The sequence below is a fragment of the Sorex fumeus genome, unplaced genomic scaffold, assembly GCF_029834395.1.
Source record: "Sorex fumeus unplaced genomic scaffold, SorFum_2.1 ptg000033l, whole genome shotgun sequence".
NCBI classification, from domain to species: Eukaryota; Metazoa; Chordata; class Mammalia; order Eulipotyphla; family Soricidae; genus Sorex; species Sorex fumeus.
Genome location: NW_026606090.1, coordinates 22,938,005 through 22,958,117, shown reverse-complemented (window position 1 = coordinate 22,958,117; position 20,113 = coordinate 22,938,005). Strand labels below are relative to the sequence as shown.

General features: G+C 40.3%; 1 protein-coding gene across 1 annotated transcript in view; it reads left to right on the top strand.

The window, feature by feature from the left end:
- KCNU1 (potassium calcium-activated channel subfamily U member 1) overlaps positions 1-20,113 on the top strand; it is a 198,897-nt gene that overhangs the window by 155,043 nt on the left and 23,741 nt on the right. The window contains exons 22-24 of the mRNA XM_056116667.1: positions 176-362; positions 8,239-8,298; positions 11,246-11,385. Coding sequence (XP_055972642.1) covers positions 176-362; positions 8,239-8,298; positions 11,246-11,385 — 387 coding nt within the window. The remainder of the gene's footprint in view (positions 1-175; positions 363-8,238; positions 8,299-11,245; positions 11,386-20,113) is intronic.

Genomic DNA, 20,113 nt, shown 5'->3' with positions numbered 1-20,113 from the left:
AGCTGCGACACTAAAACATTGACAAGTGATGCAAAATGTGCCAAATATCAGGTAATGATATTTTAAAGCCAAGCCAGTGGAGGTTGGACTTTCTATAAAAAGTCATCACCATGAACCATGACATAAAGTCCCTCCATTTGACAATTTTCTCCTAAACCTTATTTTCTTTCATTAGGGTTCTGCACTCTATACTGGAGACCTCCATGCAGTCAACATAGAGGAATGTTCCATGTGTGTTGTCTTATCTTCCCCATCCAAATTGTCACACAGCTCGACTTTGATGGACACAGAGAATATCATGGCTACCCTCAATATCAGATCACTGAAGATTTTTTATTCTTTCCCGAAAACCATTGACCGATGTAAGAACAACATTCAACCAAAAGAAGCTAGGAGAAATTGAGCTCCTCTCTTTGATAGAGAGGAAAAGTTCGTAAAAAATGTTCTCTAAGACCTCTTTAAACTTTAAGAGTTTCATAATAGAAGTAATGCACAGTTCAGTCACTGGAATTTTAAGTTCAATGAAAAACAATATATTCTGGAAAGACTGCATCTAACACTGTTTTCCTATGTTAAGGGAAATCATGGAATTTTAAGTACTACTATTACTGACGTTACACATATCAGTAAATATAGATATCAGAATGTTGTTACAATTAATAAAATATATTATTATTCTATTCTCATTGCATCTTTTAGATGTCCAAGTTGTTAAACTTAGTTTCATGGCTGACAGAATGAAGTATATTATAGATAACTCTCTAATGTCCCTCTAATTTCTGTAGACTGAGATAATATTTTAACTTCAGATTAGAAAGAGATGGTGAAAATCTGGATCTCTTTAGGATAATGATACTATATTTTTCACTGTATTCTGTGTCTATAACAATCAGAGTAATTTAATATTTACTTCTTAAATTGTTTAATACTCATTAAATTGAAGCAAAAATGCTAGTGAGCTGATTATTGAGGAGTTCACGTACTTCACCTAAGTGTGCTTTCAGTAAATTCCCACCACACAGTTATGATTTTCATCCACTGACATGGAAAACTGTTGGTCTATTAAGACTATTTCTGAAAATTAATTGTAAAGAACTCAAATTAATAGGAAACTATTGAAGAATAATTGAATGATTTCTTGTATTTAAATCATTTTCATGAAGAAAAGTAAAGGATTGGAATCCCTAGATCCAACCATGACCTCTGGGTCAGTTCATCCTCTATTTCAATATCAGGTATTTAATGCTTCTATCCAGAAAGCTTCTGACTACAGCAATTTCACTTTGCATGGAGGTTGTAAGGCTGAGAGATAGTGCTGGCATTAAGGCAGTTGCCATATAAGGGGTTAACCACAGTTCCACCTGGTCACTACATGGTCCCTGTATCACAGGGAGTGACCCCCAAGCACAGATCTTGGGAGTAGCCCCTGAACATCACCAGGTGTAGCAAATTCCCACGTTCACCACACACACACACACACACACACACACACACACACACAAAAGACAGAATAAGGTTTTAATAATTATAGCTACAGATAAAAATACTCATGAGTTAAAGAGGGAAACCAAAATAACTTTCTGTGAACTCCTGGTGACTGTTCTTAGGTGGGAAAATATAAGATTCTTGGGACAAATTCATGAATGACTAATACAATCTAGTTTTTGTTAGGTAAAATGGACCAGCCGGATACTTGGTATACTCTTATTGAATGATCAAAGCTCACAAAAATCCAAACTAAAGAGACACCCATACTTCCACTGACCAAATCTGGCAACCAATAAAAGGCTGCTGTGTTCTACACATCAATCCTTAACCTGATAATTTGGTTCACTTGTATTTATTTTTACACATATGTGTATGATGTACATATGTGCACATTTTGCTAATAACTTTTTGTAATTTTATGAAAAAATGCAATTCCATTTTTAAATAGTATCATTGATGCATACATGAAAATACTAAGTACATACTCGACAAAATTCACATTACGAGTCATGTACTTAATCATCTGAGTGATCTGTCTTTCCTATTACTATCTTCCCCACAGTGCTCTCAATTCCTCTCCAGTGCCCTCAGCCTGCTACCTCGACAGGAACATTTTAAAATTCATTGTTAGAGTTTGGATCACATGTTTTCAGTTACCACTCCCCCCATTGCTGATGACCACTGCCATTCCCATACTTACTTTCTTCATTTTCTTAACCACCCCCCCCTTGATTTCTTTCCTCCTCTGTTCTTCTTTTCTCTCTATGCTGTGGTTAAGTATGATTTAGGCACCTCCTTTATTGTATTGAATTCCCCTGTATATCGTTACTCTATGGCACAGATAAGGAAGATCATTTTGTGTCTGTACTTCTTTTGGCTTACTTCACTTAACTTGTTATCTTCCAGTTCCTTTCAGGTTGCAGCAAATTGCATAATTTCATCGTTCCTTCCATCTACATAATATTCCATGTTGAACTGATATGGAAAACAGTATGGCTAGTTGTCAGTTAACTAAGAATTGAGTTTATATATAACTCAATAATTTCACTTTTGAGTATCTACCCCCAGGGCACAAAAACTTTCATTCAAAGGGCATATGTACACCATTATTCATTGCAGTATTTACTATAATAGCTGAGATATGGGATCAACATAGGTGTCCCAACAATAAATGAATGATTTAATCTTTAACTTTTTATTAGGATCACAATGGTGGTGCTAAGGGAGCCGTGCTATATTAGGGATCCAACTTAGCAGCACCATGTTTGTGCCAAGACTGTGTTCTACCACCTCAGCCATATCACCACGCCACTGTTTCTTAACCTCACATATTTATCTATTTTAAATATATTTTAATATATATCAATCTGTGATTTGATATTCTTCATGTCTGAAATGTTATTCATTCTTCTATTCTCCACTTTTCATTCATTTGACAAAATATATTTATCTTAAGATATTTCACACGCAGTCTATAACAAATTATGGGTTAGAAAGTTTCACTGAAAGGAGCAACTAATGGGATTAGTATTTAGAGGTAGAGCGCAGAAGGGAAAGGAGGAAGGAGAAATGGAGGAATGCTAAAGTATTTAAATTATCACAAAGCATTATCAGTAGAAACTCTTTCCAAAAGTGAAAGGACGTTTACAGGAAATTTCTTGCACCCTTATCTTTATCTATATCTTGCTTTCATGCATGTCAATGCCCTTTGTGTGACTGGGAAAGCAACAGTGATATGAACTATATTAACCTACCTAATGAATGAAGGTTATCAAAACTGTTTTGATAGTGCTTAGACATATGGAAAGCTTTATTCTAAGTACATATTCACAAAATACATGACTAGTAAGAGGCCATTCCGAAATTTCACCAATAAATCTGGCGTGATAAGGCTCTACCTAGAGTCTCGAGGTAGAAATTTGATTTCATCAGAGACACTTGTTTCATCACTTGTTCTTGTAACCATCTTTCCCATTTCATATCAATCCACCTCCTGCATTCTCTCTGAGAGGCGGATATAGGAGTATTTAACTCCAGGAAGTGACAGTGCAAAATATCATGAAAACATCTTCAATGCTGGGCACCAAATTAAGTGTAACTTAATGTTTTTATCTTACGCTAAGATTGTTGCTTTCAATCAGAGCCATCATTGCCCCCTTCCCCCTGCCCAAGTTTAACACCAAAGTCTGGAAACGGTTTCAGTCATCAAAACTTGGGGTAGAGAATTACACTGGAATATAGTGTAGAGAGATTAGACATGCCGTCATATATCCTGCAGTACATTGGATATATATTCTACACATTCACATAACTTAAAAAAAATAGAAAAGTAAATTGACCCCAGTAAGATTGAGGAAGTTGCCCTGGAACATGTGGTAAAAGTTTTGTGGGAGCAGTGGACTTTCCCACACATTCAGAGTCATAACAGTACTTCAGAAAATCATCCGGGACTACCGAGCCTATTTCACACAGTGAGTCACCAGGAGATGTTGAGGGTAGATGGCAGCAGTGAGTGGACTGTCTTAAGGACCAGTCAGAACACCCGGTCCCTGGAACTCTCCATGGCAAAGACTCTTAGACTTGTCAATGATGCTCTAATTACTGCCTGTCACATCACAGGGAGAACAGGTTGGCAAACCTAGGAACTGAACTAAATAATTCGTGGCATAATCTAAACATATAATGGTAATTATGTCTGACAACTTAATATGCTACTGAAATTTAAATGTACAGTAGTAATCTACAATTAAGCAATCTTTTGTAATGGCACCCTGCCAGCCTGGAAAATTTCAGGTATAATACTGTGCACTATTAGAAGCAAAAATATTGACATTAGTAAAATGTACTCAGTCTATGATCTGACATATTCAAATTAGCCATTGGCCCATATGCAAAGACAGAGGGAAGGCAGAAATTCATCAGAAGCAGTTATTTAAATAATCACTTCAGCCAATATGTATGTGTCTATCTTCAAATACAATATTTGAAGTTCAAGACCTCACAAGACTGTAAAAGAGAGTCTGCAATCAGTGAAGTCTGATTTTCTTTAAAAAAATCTAACAATATTTTACTGAAAATGCCAGAATAAACTTTGTGTCTGTATAAATACAAAATAGGTTCACCAGAAAAGAGTACTTTTTTAAAACTTGGTACTCATTGAACTATCAAAGTTCATGTATCATTTTCAAGTGATGCAAATTGTATTAAGATATATCAACACTCAGTTTTTCCTTCAAAGGTGAACTACATTCAATTAACAAAATTCACATGACCTTTGTCTAATCTCCTACATTTCTTTCAGGTTTATAGGAAATTTGAAATTTCTCATAGTTCATCCTATGTATGCTGTTTCTTTGGCACCTGGATTTATCGTTTAATTCAACCCATTCCAAGTTAGAGATATCTCCTTTGTTCTAACAAAAATCACTTTGCAGCCTCAATTAACATTCTCCCTACCTTCATATATCATTATCTAAAAATATTTTGTATTTATAGCACATGATATGACTAGAGAAGGGGCTACTCAACGCCATGGCATGGAGTGGATATTTAAAAAATTTTAGACAAAAGAAGGAAAAAGAACAGAATAAAAGGAAGTAAAAGATATTTTAAAATTTGTTTGTATTGAGACAACATACATTATAAGATTATTAAATTTGTAAATTTATACTTGCATAATACAACGCCAATTCTTCCACTATTATCTTCTTTCCTCCCTACCTTCTCAGTTAGTTGCAGATTCTATTGATCATGTCTCAGTATTCATTTTCATGGAGATTGTCTAATGCTTTCATTAATTTCTGAGTGATTTCATTTAGCATGACACTCTACAATTTCATCCAAGTTGCAGAAAATTGCAAAATTTCATATTTTCTCACAGCTTAACAGTATTTCATTGAGTATGTATAGCACAATTTCTTTATAATTTCATTTCTTTTGGGTAACTTGAGTTTCCATACTTTGGCTATTTTGAATAGTGCTGTGGTGAATTTAGGTGTACTTATGTATTTTCAGGATAATGTTTTGTGTTCTTGCTAAAGATACACAAATATGGGGCCCCAGGGTCATAAGGAAGTTCCATTCATGTTTTTGAGTCTCAAAACTGTTTTCATAGAGGATCAACCATGAAAATTCCCATCAACAGTGAACTAGAGTTCCTTTTTAACCACATCCTTCTCAGCACTGATTGTTTCCAGTATTTTGGGGGTGATATTATTTTTATGTTTTGATTTGAGTTTCTGTGATAAACAATCTTGATGATAATTTTTCTTGTGCTATTGGTATCTTTATATTCTTTTTGAGGAAATGTCTGATCATTTCCTCTTCCTAATTTTTAATCAAGTTTTTCAGTGAACTTTGACAGTGCTTTATATAATATGTATGTTGTCCTTAGAATTTTGTTGTTGCTTGTTTTTGAGTCACAACTGGCAATATTCAGTGATACTTCTGACTCTGCACTTGGGAATTACTCCTTGCGTGTTCAGGGGGAGATACAGGACGCCAGACATTGGAACTGGGTTGGCAGCTCGCAAAGCAAGAACCCTGCCTGCTGTACTACCTCTCTGGCCCATGTCCTTAGTTTGATGTGTGGAGTGCAAATATTTTTGATCTTTGGGGTTTCTTTTTGTTTTAGTTTTAATTTCTTTCCTAATGCAGAAACTTTTTAGATTAATATAATTCTATTTGTATCTATCTGCTTTTGCTTTCTTTGCCAGTGAGAACAGATCATTGAAGACTTTTCTGAAGTCAAATATCTAGGAGGGTCTTACAGGTGTTTCCCTCAAAGTATTTCATGGAGCAGGTTTGACAACGGGGTCTTGGATCCATAGCAATTGAGGTTTTAATTTATTTATGGTATGGGGTGAGTGGGATCACACCTAGCTGTGCTCAGAGTTTACTCATGGCTTGTGCTCAGGAATTACTCCTGAGGTGGTGTGGTGCCAGGTATCAAACCCCAGGCCTGAGCATGCAATGCAAGTGTCTTCCCTGCTGTACTTTTTCTCTGGGTCCTCAGATATTTTTCAAGAAATTATTGAAGTTTAATATATTCAGGTGCCACCTCGTGTAAGATTTAATAATGAGTCAGGAATAATCACATCTGTAGACACACATATAAATATCCCTCTTAGTTCATATTCCTATATTCCTTTGAGCAAGTGTCACATTCCAGATTTCTGTTTCCTCACCTGAAGTGAAAGATTTATTTAAGTTCATTGTCAGTTTAAACTATGGCAAATATGTTCTACAAATATCTTGTGCTCTTCAAAGTTTGAATTTTTACCCTGAAGTGTGACTTAGAATATAGTGGCCATCAGAAAATATTTCCAGCTCTACTCTTCATGAACACAAAGTACTCTCTTATCAATATTTCTTGAGGCTATGGAGGTGGTATTAAATAAAGCACATAGAATTCCCTCTAATTTGGATTTTCAACTTTCCCCCATCTATCTCCCGGTTTCTGGTTTCCCAGTGTCTTTCCCTTTGTCTTTTTTGAGCATTTCTTAAATGCACGCTTTATTCATTCTACACAGCATCCTTCCCTCCCCTATCTCATACTTGGCTCAGTAAACCATAAACATTATAAATATTTCACCCTCTTCCAAAGTAGAAGGGTATTTTAGTTACTAGTAGAATTTTAACTTCCAAGTATTTTCCCCATCATGTAGCATTATCAGGAAAGTTTCAGAAAGAAAACCAACAGTTTGAATACTTAGTTTCTGGTGAGAACATTGTATGTGCTTGCCTTGTGCACAGCTGATCTGGGTTCAATCCTATGCACTGCATTTAGTCCCACAAGGAGTGAGCCCTGAGCACATTGTCAGGAGTGAGCTCTAAGTATCAACAGGTGTGACCAAAAATCAAAGACAAAAAAAATAATTGTATACTTGAGTGTCTACGTGTATAAATGTTCGTGTTTTAACTGAAGCCTAGATTCCCATTTCCCTTTACCTTTTTCTTTCTTTACATCTTTTACTTTACCTTGAGATAGAAACTCTAGTGTCATGATGGGTTTTGAGACTCTTCATAGTTTTCCACATGGTAAAACTATTTCAGGCAAGTGCTGTATGTCACTTCTCTCTGGAGTTAAAGGTCACAGAGCTAAATTTCTCTCCTAATTCAGAAGAGAACTCTGTAAAGTGAAAATGAAAACCAAAGACCTTCATGTTATCTTCCACCTAAGTTGGAAAGGAATTCCCAAAGCATTCTGGGTTGAGCAGGCCAACAGGAACCACAGGTTGTGAGTTCTACTAAAGGAAGAAAAGAAAGACATAAGTAGAAGCTTGGGAGAGAATTTCAAGGAGGCAAACAGCTCTGGGAGTCAAACCCCAGCTGCAGTATCTCCAAAAACTTGGAGGCAGCAAGTGTATTTATTTACACTTTCCTGTACTGGCATATGGATGTAGTTCTAAGCACTGTCTGTCTGAGCCACTATCCAGCACTGCCACTTTATCAAGAATAACCATATTTTACTTATAACGTTGATAAGCAACTATTGGGAGAGCTTTTCCTTTTTAGTAATTCATATAAAGTGCCATATAGAGAAAACATAGACACACCACATGTCTCAAAAGGAGATGCCGAAAAGGTCCAAGCATAATTTTTCCCCTAAATATAGAGAAGGATTCAGTTTTAAGACTCTGCTAAGATAAAATGCCAAGTAACATGGCGTGCTTTACATCCTTGTCAAGTTTCACAAGTCACTTAGTTTGCATTTACTAATCTCTTCTTTATTATTTTCTGTGCTGACAGTGTCTCCACGATTGACAAAGAAGTTAAGATTCAGAAGAGTTCCCACCCTTACTGAACTGAGTAAGTAGTGTTTCAAGAATAAAATTCAAGAAATAATTTTTTAGGGTCCAAAATGGATGTGCTGTTGTGCTATTGTGCCAATGTTCTTTTGAGTCAGAGGACTGAGACATTGAATGGCTATGAGAGAGCTTTCACTGCCTCACTGAACATTGCACTGGGCCTTTCCTTGATGAACGACATCATCAGCAGATCCTGTATGGCTGGTGCCCGGTACAGGATTAATGCTTGCCTTCTTCACTCTTCTAGCTAACAGGAGAAACTGCAGTCTTTTTTAGAGACAATCTTCTATGAAAGGAGTCACAGACTTGAAATACTATCTCCACTATTCCAACTACCCTGTTCCTAATGTCTTGCAGATCATGGTACTTCACATGGAGTATCTTCCTCTCCTGAAATGATGAAGCAAGGAAATTCAGGGGTTGGTTTTATAGAAACACACACTCTTGGAATCCTTAAGTACTTTATCCCTGGTTTCTCTCCTAATATTTCAGTAGAGTGATGCTCTACTAAAATAGAAATTCTCCACTCAGAAAGTAAAAAGAGCTCTTCTCTTTTACCAGCACCTTATGAAAATTTACAAGTCTGAAAGAATGCTAGCATGTGAAATCTTGGGGGGCAGGAACAAGGTCAGGGATATTATCCATCTGCATTTGGGGAGTATACTTGAGAGGCACAGAGGGAACACAGATTCAATACCAACAACAACTGGTGAAAAATGAAAAAAAATACTCAACAGGGGACTTTTAACAAAGATTGAATCCACTCAAAGATGCTTCTCTGAAATTTGTCTTCATCATATGTTTTGAAATTTAAATGAATTTTATAACCTAGAACATCAAAGCTGAATGAGTTATACTAAACAAGGTGAAGAGACCCCATATTCCTAGAAAAACAAGCAGAAAGGAAATAAAGAGGAATCAGCAAAGACAAACACTTCTTGCCTTTGGAATTATAGCAAAGCAATTAGGAAACAGTGACCATAGATTCTAGAAACAGATAATCCTTCAAATTCAAACTCTGAAGATCCCAAAGACCTTGCCCAGATTGGTACCTACTAGTCTCTTTGTAGTCACATTAAAGCTATCCATTTTTATATTTCTACCCCTTTGGCTAATGTCTAACTCTGAGGTGTATAAACATTAATTGTATTTAGCAGAAGATCATTCTGCAAATCAGAATGGCTGGGCTTCTCACTGACCAGAAGAGTACCGAGTCTTTCCCCAAGGACATTTACATTTGCTGAGTACAAGGCTTCCTGGAACTAGGCAGTCCTTTACTAAAAAGTCAAAATAAGTCACAGGGGTGCTCTTTCAGCCCCAGAGTTCCTTGAGAGGCTGGTATAGAGGTATAGGTCACACTGACACTGGGCCTACAGACTTATATAGAATATACTGTGGTCTGTGGGAGGAAATTACTAGGAATGCTAAATCCATTGGTTGACAATAATCTGATAATGCTAAGGAAGATATCCTGGAATATATGAATGTTGAGATCTGGTTATACAAGAAGAAGAAGGTATGTACAAATAAGAAATCCGGGTTGGTATTTTTCACACCTTAATCATCCTTATAAAAACATGTAGTTACTAGAAGAAAGTGATTCACTAATGCTATTTCTGCTAACCTTACTAGAGAAAACAAAAAGAATTAGAGACTAAGCCAGTCTTGGGAATATATTCTAAGTCATCTGTCCATAGATTTGCTTAGATTGCAATATGACTGCCAAGAATTGAGAAGAGTATAAAACAGCATGCATCTTGCAAGCTAACAAGGTAAAAGTCCAGTTTCCTGAATTCTGGAAGAAGGCACAAGACCATAACATTAGAGATAGCAATGAAAAACTTAACACCAACACCACATAGCTGTGATAAGAATGTCTTTAGCTTTACGTGATGGTTGCTCAAGTTTTCATTCCTAGAGGTAATATGAAGAATTATAAGTGGATACATGTACTGGATTGCCTTGTGAGAGTGGAAAATCGATCCTAGAGTGCCAGAGATTTTTATAATGGACAGTATTAGCACTCTATTCTCCAGTGAGAGACATTATCTCTGTCATATGTTTCTTTCAAATGAAAATTTTTAGTTTTCCTTATAAACATTTGTGAAGCATTAGTCTGAAACAAATGATGTTGGTACCTTGCTCTATTCCCAACTTCAGCCAGTTGCATTATATCAGAGGCTTCATGTAACACTTTTGTGCAAAATCATTTACAGTGCTCTGTGGGGCTAGTTGCAATCCTACAGGATAAGGTAATGGGTAATTTGATCACTATCCATTACACTGGTATCAATTAGAATGATTCTCTTAGCTCTTGGTAGGCCTTAAATCATCACCATCAACAACTGCTGGAAGATTTCTGAACATTTCAGGCCCTGGTCCCCAATCCTACAGTGATAAATCAGAATCTTCCACATAACAAGATTCCTAGGTTATTTATATGCACATTATGTTTTGAGAGATACTACCTTAGCCCTTTCTGGGACAAGCTAAGTCCGGAAGTTCATCAATACAAATATAAAGAAAAATAATATCTGTGTTTATCATGTGTTCCTATTTCTCTTATTGTTCAATTATTGAGACTTCCTCCTCTCTACCTCGTTTCATTTACCTAAATATCTTGGTTTGAAAGATGTATTATATAAAGGGTGAAAATCAGGGCATTTTCTGTAGAAAAGGAACCTGAGGTCCAAAACTAGTCCCTTAGAGATTAAGGTTCTCCAAAACGGATATGTGTCTTATATGTGTGTGCACAGGTGTGTATGGGGCAGTGGGGGTGGACATAATTTAAAAGGAAAAAATGTGCAGAGTAGGAGCATATTCCACAATCATACCAAACTAGGCTTCAATCCTTCAATCAAGTGGTCAATCCTTGATTGCTTTGGTACTGACGGTTCATACTCTTATGTTATTGCTTACCTTTCTTTTTTTCCCCCGTTGCCTTTCAGAAAATCCTGCCAATATCCACTTTATTGAACAGCTGAGTGGAATGGAAGGACCCTTTCCAGGGACAAACCTGCATCTCAGCACGGCCTTTGCCACAGGCACTGTCTTCTCTGGCAACTTCTTGGATTCTCTACTGGCTACAGTAAGTACAGTTGAACACAGGAACCCTCAAAGACCAAGTCCTGTGCAAAGGGGAAAGTCCTAGTACTTGAATAGAGGATGATATTGCCCCATAATTCTAAATAATTCTTTATAATTCTTTTGACTCAAGAAAAAAAAAACAAAGCTTTCTCACATACACAATTTTATCTTCTCTAACAACTCACTGTCAAAGGAAACAAATTTTCAGTTTCAAATGAAAACTATGACTCTCTCAGAGCAGAAACTCTTGATAACTATAGGAAAGAGAATATAAGCAACAGAGTGCCTGCCTTTCAACTTCAAATGTATCTGGAAAAAAAACAGGCTCTCTAATGCCAAAGATTATGATATTCTTTTTTCTCTTCTCTTCAGTATCCCCCAAAGTTAAGACAATATCCTTGCATTCAGTGGACCTCCACTTCCATATCAGACTCTTTATATGGTCCCCCTGGCAATGCCAGGATTGATCCCTGAAAACAAAGTCAGGGATAAGCCTTGAATATCACTGAGTGTGACTTGATATCCCCCTCAATCCCACTCCCCAAAGAAAAGTAGACCCCTCACCTCCACACACACAGCTTACACAGCCACTAAGAAACACAAGGGATTCAAGAACAAATCTTTGGCCTTTAATGGTATGAGATTTTTTCAGAATTGAGAACAATTTTCCTTTACATTACCTTTCTCATAGGATATAGATTCAGGGTGGGAGCCCAAGCCCCACTCAAAGCAGCAGGGAATAAATAGTTAAGTGCAATGCCTATGGTTTCAAAGATATTTGAGACCTGTGGGACTAGGGACTTCCAGGACCACACTGGCTGTGGTGAGCTGGGGGACGGGGGGTGCACAGAGCATGAATTGAAGAGAAGCTACATAATGCTGGAATCAGCCAATGGTGTTATCCATGCAACACCTGCAAACCAAAACCTCTGCTATATCTCTGTTATGACATCTTTTCATTTTATAACTAAGCTACTTTTTAGCTACTAAGCATGTCTTTTTGCCTCTTTTACAGGTATAATTTTTCACAAGTAGAATTGATTGATTGTAGGAATATTCATTAAACATCCTCTATAGGGGTTTGGGCATAATCTAGGATCTGAGGAAACATAAGTGACAAAATAAGCAAAGTGAAATTATGGAGGTCAGATTGATATAAGATCAAGCAATGAAAGATGGGATCTCTAGGGATGTTGGAGGAACATCAATATGGCCAAGAAGGAGAAAGTGGTCTTGATTCAGAGGGGAGTGTACACGACAGTCCACTTACAAACATTACCAGAAGAAGTCAGAAAGGCAGAGAAAGTAAGGTAGAACCACTATGTGCTTGTGTTTAAGGAATTTGAACTTGACTCAAACTCAAAAAATGAATGTAGCTGATCATGAATAGCTGCAAAACTCCAACCAAGAGCATCCTGACAATCTCACACCCTCATTCCCCAAGATAAAGACTGCAAAACAGCTGAATGTTGATATGTAGATGGTTACACAGCCTCTTAACACTTTGAGAAACTTGCTGTTTCTGGAATTTTATGTTAAAAGACCATGTACATGTCTTTTCATGGGGGTCTGGGGAACGTTTTACCTTTAAGAGAACTAGACAGAGGCACATGATATACCTTAAAGCCATTTGGTACTGAAGACATAGGGTTGCCCTGAGTTCTGTGTCTCCTCAGAACAAGTGACTTACCTCCTGTACTATCTATCTTTCCCTGAACATTTAAATGTCTATCTAGTAATCCTCTGCTCAGCTCTTGAATACTGAATGATGAATGCCATAACAACAGTAGTGCACAGTAGATTGAGTGTAGTCACTTAATCACTTAATCACTTAACTTCCCGTTAGTCGGCGATTTGCTCGAGCGGGCGCCAGTAACGTCTCCATTTGTCCCTGTCGCATGCTAGTGTAGCCCAATGGCATCTGTTCACTCCGGGAACATGAAGGACCTCAAATCAATCGTTCATGATCTTGACGAAGAAGTCTGACCATCTGGTAGGTGGGCGGCCACGCAGTCTTTTGACATCCCGTGGAATCCAGTTGGTAACAGCTCTAGTCCAGCGGTCGTCTTTAAATCTCATTACGTGACCAGCCCATCTGATTTTCGACACCTTGGCAAATGAGACAGCGTCCCTGATTCTTGATCGTCGATGGAGGTCAGAACTCCCGGATTCTTTCTCTCATTTGAGTGAAACATGATATTCCAAGCATAGATCTTTCTATTCTTCTTTGGGAGACCTGAATAGCGTTCTCATCCTGTTTGCCTAGGGCCCAGGTCTCTGAGGCATATGTTAATGCAGGAAGAACAGTGGAATCAAAGAGATGTGCCCGGAGCCAGAGGTTCTTCGTCCTCTTAGCTATTTCTTCGATGTTCTTGAAGGCGTTCCAAGCCGCTCTCTTCCTCCTGTGCAGCTCGGGTGCCAGATCATTTATTTGTCATGTTGACCTCTCGACCTAGGTAGACATAGCTGTTGCATTCGGAGATGGTCGTTCCATTGAGAGTGAATGGGGTGGCAGGAACGAGGCTGTTTCTCATAAACATTGTCTTCGTATGATTCAGCTGTAGTACTACCTTTCCACACTCACGGTCAAAGTCGGCCAGCATTTGTGCCGCTTGGCTGATGTTTGGTGTTATTAAAACAATGTCATCAGCAAAGCGGAGGCGGTGTAGTTCACTCCCATTCCCTCCCATTCTAGTCGTCACATGATGTTCTCGAGGGTGGCACTGAAGAGTTTCGGTGAAATGGTATCACCCTGCCGAATCCCTCTCTTAACATCAACGATCACTTCTTTGTAGAATGGTGAGATCCTGGTAGTGAATCCGCAATACAGCTCACGGAGGATCCTGATGTATTGGGCTTGAATGCCCTGATTGGCTAGGGCTTCAATGACCGCTTCTGTCTCAACAGAATCAAAGGCCTTCTTTAAATCAATGAACGTTAAACAGAGCGGCATCTTGAACTCCCGAGAAACTCAATGAGCTTGGTTATCGTGTGGATATGGTCGATGGTGCTGAATCCTTTGTGGTACCCTGCTTGCTCGCATGGTTGTCCTTCATCTAGTGTTCTGCCAATCCTATTTAGGATGACTCGAGTGAACAACTTGTACATGACAGACAATAGGCAGATCGGGCGATAGTTGCCAATGTCATGAATGTCTCCCTTCTTGAACAGTAGTACGGTCCTGCTGGTTTTCCATTGGGACGGAATCTTGCATTCAGACAGGTAGCAAGTGAAGAGCCGAGCCAGTGTATTGATAAGTACTGACGGCAGGTTCTTCAGGTGTTTAGGTCTGACCTTGTCTGGGCCGGGTGCTGTTTCTTTCTTTACCGACGAAATGGCGAGTCGGATTTCGGAAGGGAGAACTTTGGGAACGACATATCCATCCTGTGGAATTTGGTATGTCGGCAAGTGGACATGGCTATCGAAGAGATTTGAGTAGAAGTCATGGATAATCTCCATTGCCGTTCTGGAGGATGTGATGGATCCATCAGGACTTAATCACTTAATCACTTAACTTCCCATTAATCGTTGATTTGCTCGAGCGGGCGCCAGTAACGTCTCCATTTGTCCCTGTCGCGTGGTAGTGTAGCCCAATGGCATCTCTTCGCTCCGTGAACATGGAGGGCCTCAACCCGATCGTTCATGATCTTGACAAAGAAGTCTGACCATCTGGTAGGTGGGCGGCCACGTGGTCTCTTGACATCCCGTGGAATCCAATCAGTAACAGCTCTAGTCCAACGGTCGTCTTTAAATCTCATTACGTGACCAGCCCATCTGATTTTCGACACCTTGGCATATGAGACAGCGTCCCTGATCCTTGATCGTCGACAGATGTCAGAACTCCGGATTCGTTCTCTCATTTGAGTGAAACGTGATATTCCAAGCATAGCTCTTTCTATTCTTCTTTGGGAGACCTGAATGGCGTTCTCATCCTGTTTGCCTAGGGCCCAGGTCTCTGAGGCATATGTTAATGCAGGAAGAACAGTGGAATCAAAGAGATGTGCCCGAAGCCGGAGGTTCTTCGTCCTCTTAGCTATTTCTTCGACGTTCTTGAAGGCGTTCCAAGCCGCTCTCTTCCTCCTGTGCAGCTCGGGTGCCAGGTCATTTCTCATGTTGACCTCTCGACCTAGGTACACATAGCTGTTGCATTCGGAGATGGTCGTTCCATTGAGAGCGAATGGGGCGTCAGGAACAAGGCTGTTTCTCATAAACATTGTCTTCGTAAGTTTCAGCTGTAGTCCTACCTTTCCACACTCACGGTCAAAGTCGGCCAGCATTTGTGCTGCTTGGCTGATGTTTGGTGTTATTAAAACAATGTCATCAGCAAAGTGGAGGTGGTGTAGTTGCCGACCATCTATCTTCACTCCCATTCCTTCCCATTCCAGTCGTCTCATGATGTTCTCGAGGGTGGCACTGAAGAGTTTTGGTGAAATGGTATCACCCTGCCGCACCCCTCTCTTGACATCAACGATCACTTCTTTGTAGAATGGTGAGATCCTGGTAGTGAATCCGCAATACAGCTCACGGAGGATCCTGATGTATTGGGCTTGAATGCCCTGATTGGCTAGGGCTTCAATGACCACTTCCGTCTCAACAGAATCAAAGGCCTTCTTTAAATCAATGAACGTTAAGCAGAGCTGCATCTTGAACTCCCGAGAAACCTCAATGAGCTTGGTTACCGTGTGGATATGGTCGATGGTGCTGAATCCTTTGCGGAACCCTGCTTGCTCGCATGGTTGTCCTTCATCTAGTGTTCTGCCAATCCTATTCAGGATGACTCGAGTGAACAGCTTGTAGATGACAGACAATAGGCAGATCGGGCGATAGTTGCCAATGTCATGGATGTCTCCCTTCTTGAACAGTAGTACGGTCCTGCTGGTTTTCCATTGGGACGGAACCTTGCATTCAGACAGGTAGCGAGTGAAGAGCCGAGCCAGTGTATTGATGAGTACTGACGGCAGGTTCTTCAGGTGTTCAGGTCTGACCTTGTCTGGGCCGGGTGCTGTTTGCTTCTTTACCAACGAAATGGCGTGTCGAATTTCAGAAGGGAGAACGTTAGGAACGACATACCCATCCTGTGGAATTTGGTATGTCGGCAAGTGGACATGGCTATCGAAGAGATTTGAGTAGAAGTCATGGATAATCTTCTCCATTGCCGTTCTGGAGGATGTGATGGATCCATCAGGACGTCGGAGGGCAGTCATCTTGGTCTTATAGTTGGCGAAGGACAGGCGGGCGCTACAAATACTTTTCCCGGCTTCTGCCGCATCTACCAGTACTTCTGCTCTTCTCTCTTTGAGGTCTTCCTTGATCGCATCTCTGCACTGCTTTGCGAGCTCGGACATTAGTTTGCGGTTGCCTGAGGCATGCGCCAAACCACGCTGGCGAATTAGCTCAAGAGTTTTCGAAGATAGGCGACTTTTTGTGGCTATCTCTCTCTTGGCGTTTCTCGCACATTCATGGAGGTGCTGAACCAGTCGATCGTATTCCTCGTCAATGTTGTCAACAATGGCATCTTCCCATGTTGCCGCAATAGTACCAAAGAGTTCCCAGTTGGTGGTCATTCTGGGAGTTCTCTTTTTGAACTTTGCAGCCCTTTCTCCCCGCTCTGTGAAGTAGAATTTTGCACGAAGGAGACGGTGGTCCGATCCCGTTTGAAATTTTGGGACAACAGCGACATCAGTCAGGCAAAACCATCGATTGAATATGATGTGGTCTATTTCGTTGTGGAATCGTCCACCGGGAGACTCCCATGTCCATCGTTTAGATTCTGCCTTCCGGAACTGTGAGTTACCATGAATGGTCTTGGTCGACAATGATGAACTCAGACAGTCTCTCACTCTGTTCGTTCCATTCTAGGCCATGGGTCCCGATGTGAAGTTCTTCAGCTGATCTTCTCGGTCCTATCTTGGCATTAAAATCACCCACAATTATCTTGTAGAAGGTGTGGTCTTCTTTATAGAACTTCTCTAGCTCCATGTAGAACTTCTCGATTTCTCTTTCATCATAATGAGATTTTGGTGCGTAGACAACGAAGATAGAAACTGCAGGCAGTGAGCCACATCTATTCAAATGTAAACGTCCGATTTGGGTTGTTAGGCATTCGAATGAATCAATGCTCTTGGCCAAGTTTGTGTTGACAAGGACACCGACGCCTCCAACACCTCTTTTATCGCATGTTCCGAGGAACAATTCTTCTCCAGTGTCGAAAACGGCATGGTGAGATTCGTGCCTTCTTGTCTCGGTCAGACCAATGTTGTCGTACTTGATCATTCGCGCTTGTACCATCAGGTCCTCAATGGATGCATCTGATGCTAGTGTACGTGCATTGAAATTACAGACGATCATTTTTGTCTTCCTTCGGTGTGGCAGCCTAGGTCGGCCTTGAGATTTTGCCAGCCTCTCCTTTCTCATCCTTCTCAGTGCTGCCATGTCGGTGAAGCCTTCAGGGTCAGGTGAATGACTCCAGTTGTAGTTACTGGTTTTGGCATATCGAATACACAACGGATGGCTTGCCAGGCTCTTCCGTGCAGGTGGAATACTCTTGGTAGCTTGCCAGTCTTTCCGAGAGGGATAGAGGTTTTTGGGGCGACCTCTAATCACCCTTGTAGGTGTTACCATATTTGAACCCTATCAAATATGGTACGACAATTCCGGAAGATGGGTATTTAATGTCTTGTGATGTGTCACTAGGGGGAACCCATGATGTGTCACTGTTACTGTGTTTGGCATATTGTATACATCATGGGTACCTTGCCAAAGCAGTATGCAAAGCGGCCACGCGGGTCCGGAAAGCATCCTGGAGTGTGGCGATGGCTGGGTAGTGGGAGTAGTGTCGATAGTGGAAGTCTGCCAGTGGGGTATTTTTTGGGTAGGGTGTCTCTCCTGTGTGCAATTCGATCCCTGTGTGGTTGATGGAAGCAGACATGGCAGGGTAGGGTGGGGCTCCTGATTAGAATCCCTTTGCCACCTGTGGTTGGTGGGAGCAAGCAGAGAAGCTCTGTCCCTGGGTCTGAGAGTGTAGTCATATGGTTCAATATGGAGGATATGTGCTAACTTTCTCCCGCTATCACAGAAAATCTAACCAAAACTTGGAAAAATCTATACCATAACTTATTGGAATCCTGGGGAACAAGGATAAAATGGAGGGACAGTGAAGTCCTTATCATGAGAGGAACTCCATTGCAGGACAGCAAGCTAAAACTTAGACAATGAGATTTATAAAATGCAGAATTGTACTCTGTGGAAAAGGGAAAGTGCACCAAAATATCTGGAACCTCACTTCTAAGGTTCTTTACTTAAAATGTTTGGATAAGAGGAAAGGAACTATAGAATATAGATAGGGGTCAGCACTGCCATCAGATACAGTCTTGGCACTTACTCTCAGTCTTGTTATAACAATGCTGGTAGATGCCATATTGATCCATTGTGCAGAGTAACTAGCACTGTAGCACTGTACCACTGAACTCCCATTGTCATCGATTTGCTCGAGCAGGCCCAGGAACATCTCCATTTTGATACTTGCTGTTACTGTGTTTGGCATATTGAATACATCATGGGTACCTTGCCAGGCTTTGCCATGAGGGCGAGATACTCTCGGTAGCTTGCCAGGCTCTCCGAGAGGGGTGGAGGAATCAAACCTGGCTTGGCCGGCCAGCTGCATGCAAGGCAAATGCCCTACCACTGTGCTATCGCAATTTCTTCAATACATAGTTATCCATTCCTAGTAAAAATCTGTGCTACCTGGCATAAAGAGATGGCATAAAGAATACTTTCTTCTGGAAGACAAACACCCCTATGCCCTGTTATTCCACAGATGATTTGTGGCAAGCAAACTTCAGCACCAAAAGCATTGTCAGACTTTTCCCTATCTGTTGTGCTTTCTTGACAACCCACAGACCAACATTATCCTAAAAATCCCAAAGTAAAAGTACCAATCAGGACTGAGGTCTCAGGGTCCTCTTAAAAAAACCCACAAACTTTTTCCAATCAACAGCCTGGTCTTGGTGACCTCAAAAGTATAGTAGTTTCTAAACACTGGTGATTCTGAAAACCTTGTCACTGGCAAGATGAACTTAAAATTGCTACATGGGTTCCCCGGCATACTCACTGTCTCAAGCCACTGGTCACAAACTAGGCCTGCTTAAACACAAGCATGTTGGCCTTGCCTATGTCTCTAAGGAACACCAGACCCAATGGGAAATGGAAGAATTTACCCTACAGTGGCTTACACACGGCCTTACATGCGGCTGACCTGACCGACCCGGGTTCAATTTCCTCTGTCCCTCTTAGAGAGCCCGGCAAGCTATTGAGAGTATTTCGCCCTCACGGCAAAGCCTGGCAAGCTACCTGTGAGGTATTCGATATGCCAAACATAGTTACAAGAAGTCTCACAATGGAGACATTACTGGGCCCACTCGAGCAAATCATTGAACAATGGGAGGACAGTGATATCCACAATAACGATTAAAGGCAACAGTCTAGAAAGAATTGCCTGCACTATGAAGTTCTGCAAGCAATGTGAATATAAATTCAAAGCCACAGTACTAATGATTCTCACGAAGTAAAGAGATGAAAACAAGACAACTATAATGACAAAGTGAATGGGCAAAAGTTTAGAAAAGTCCAAACAAATTTTAGAAGTAAATTAAAAGTTACAACTGAGAGGCTCAATAGCAACAATCTATGAACACAAAGGTAATGTAGCAGAAATATCTAAAAATACAGAC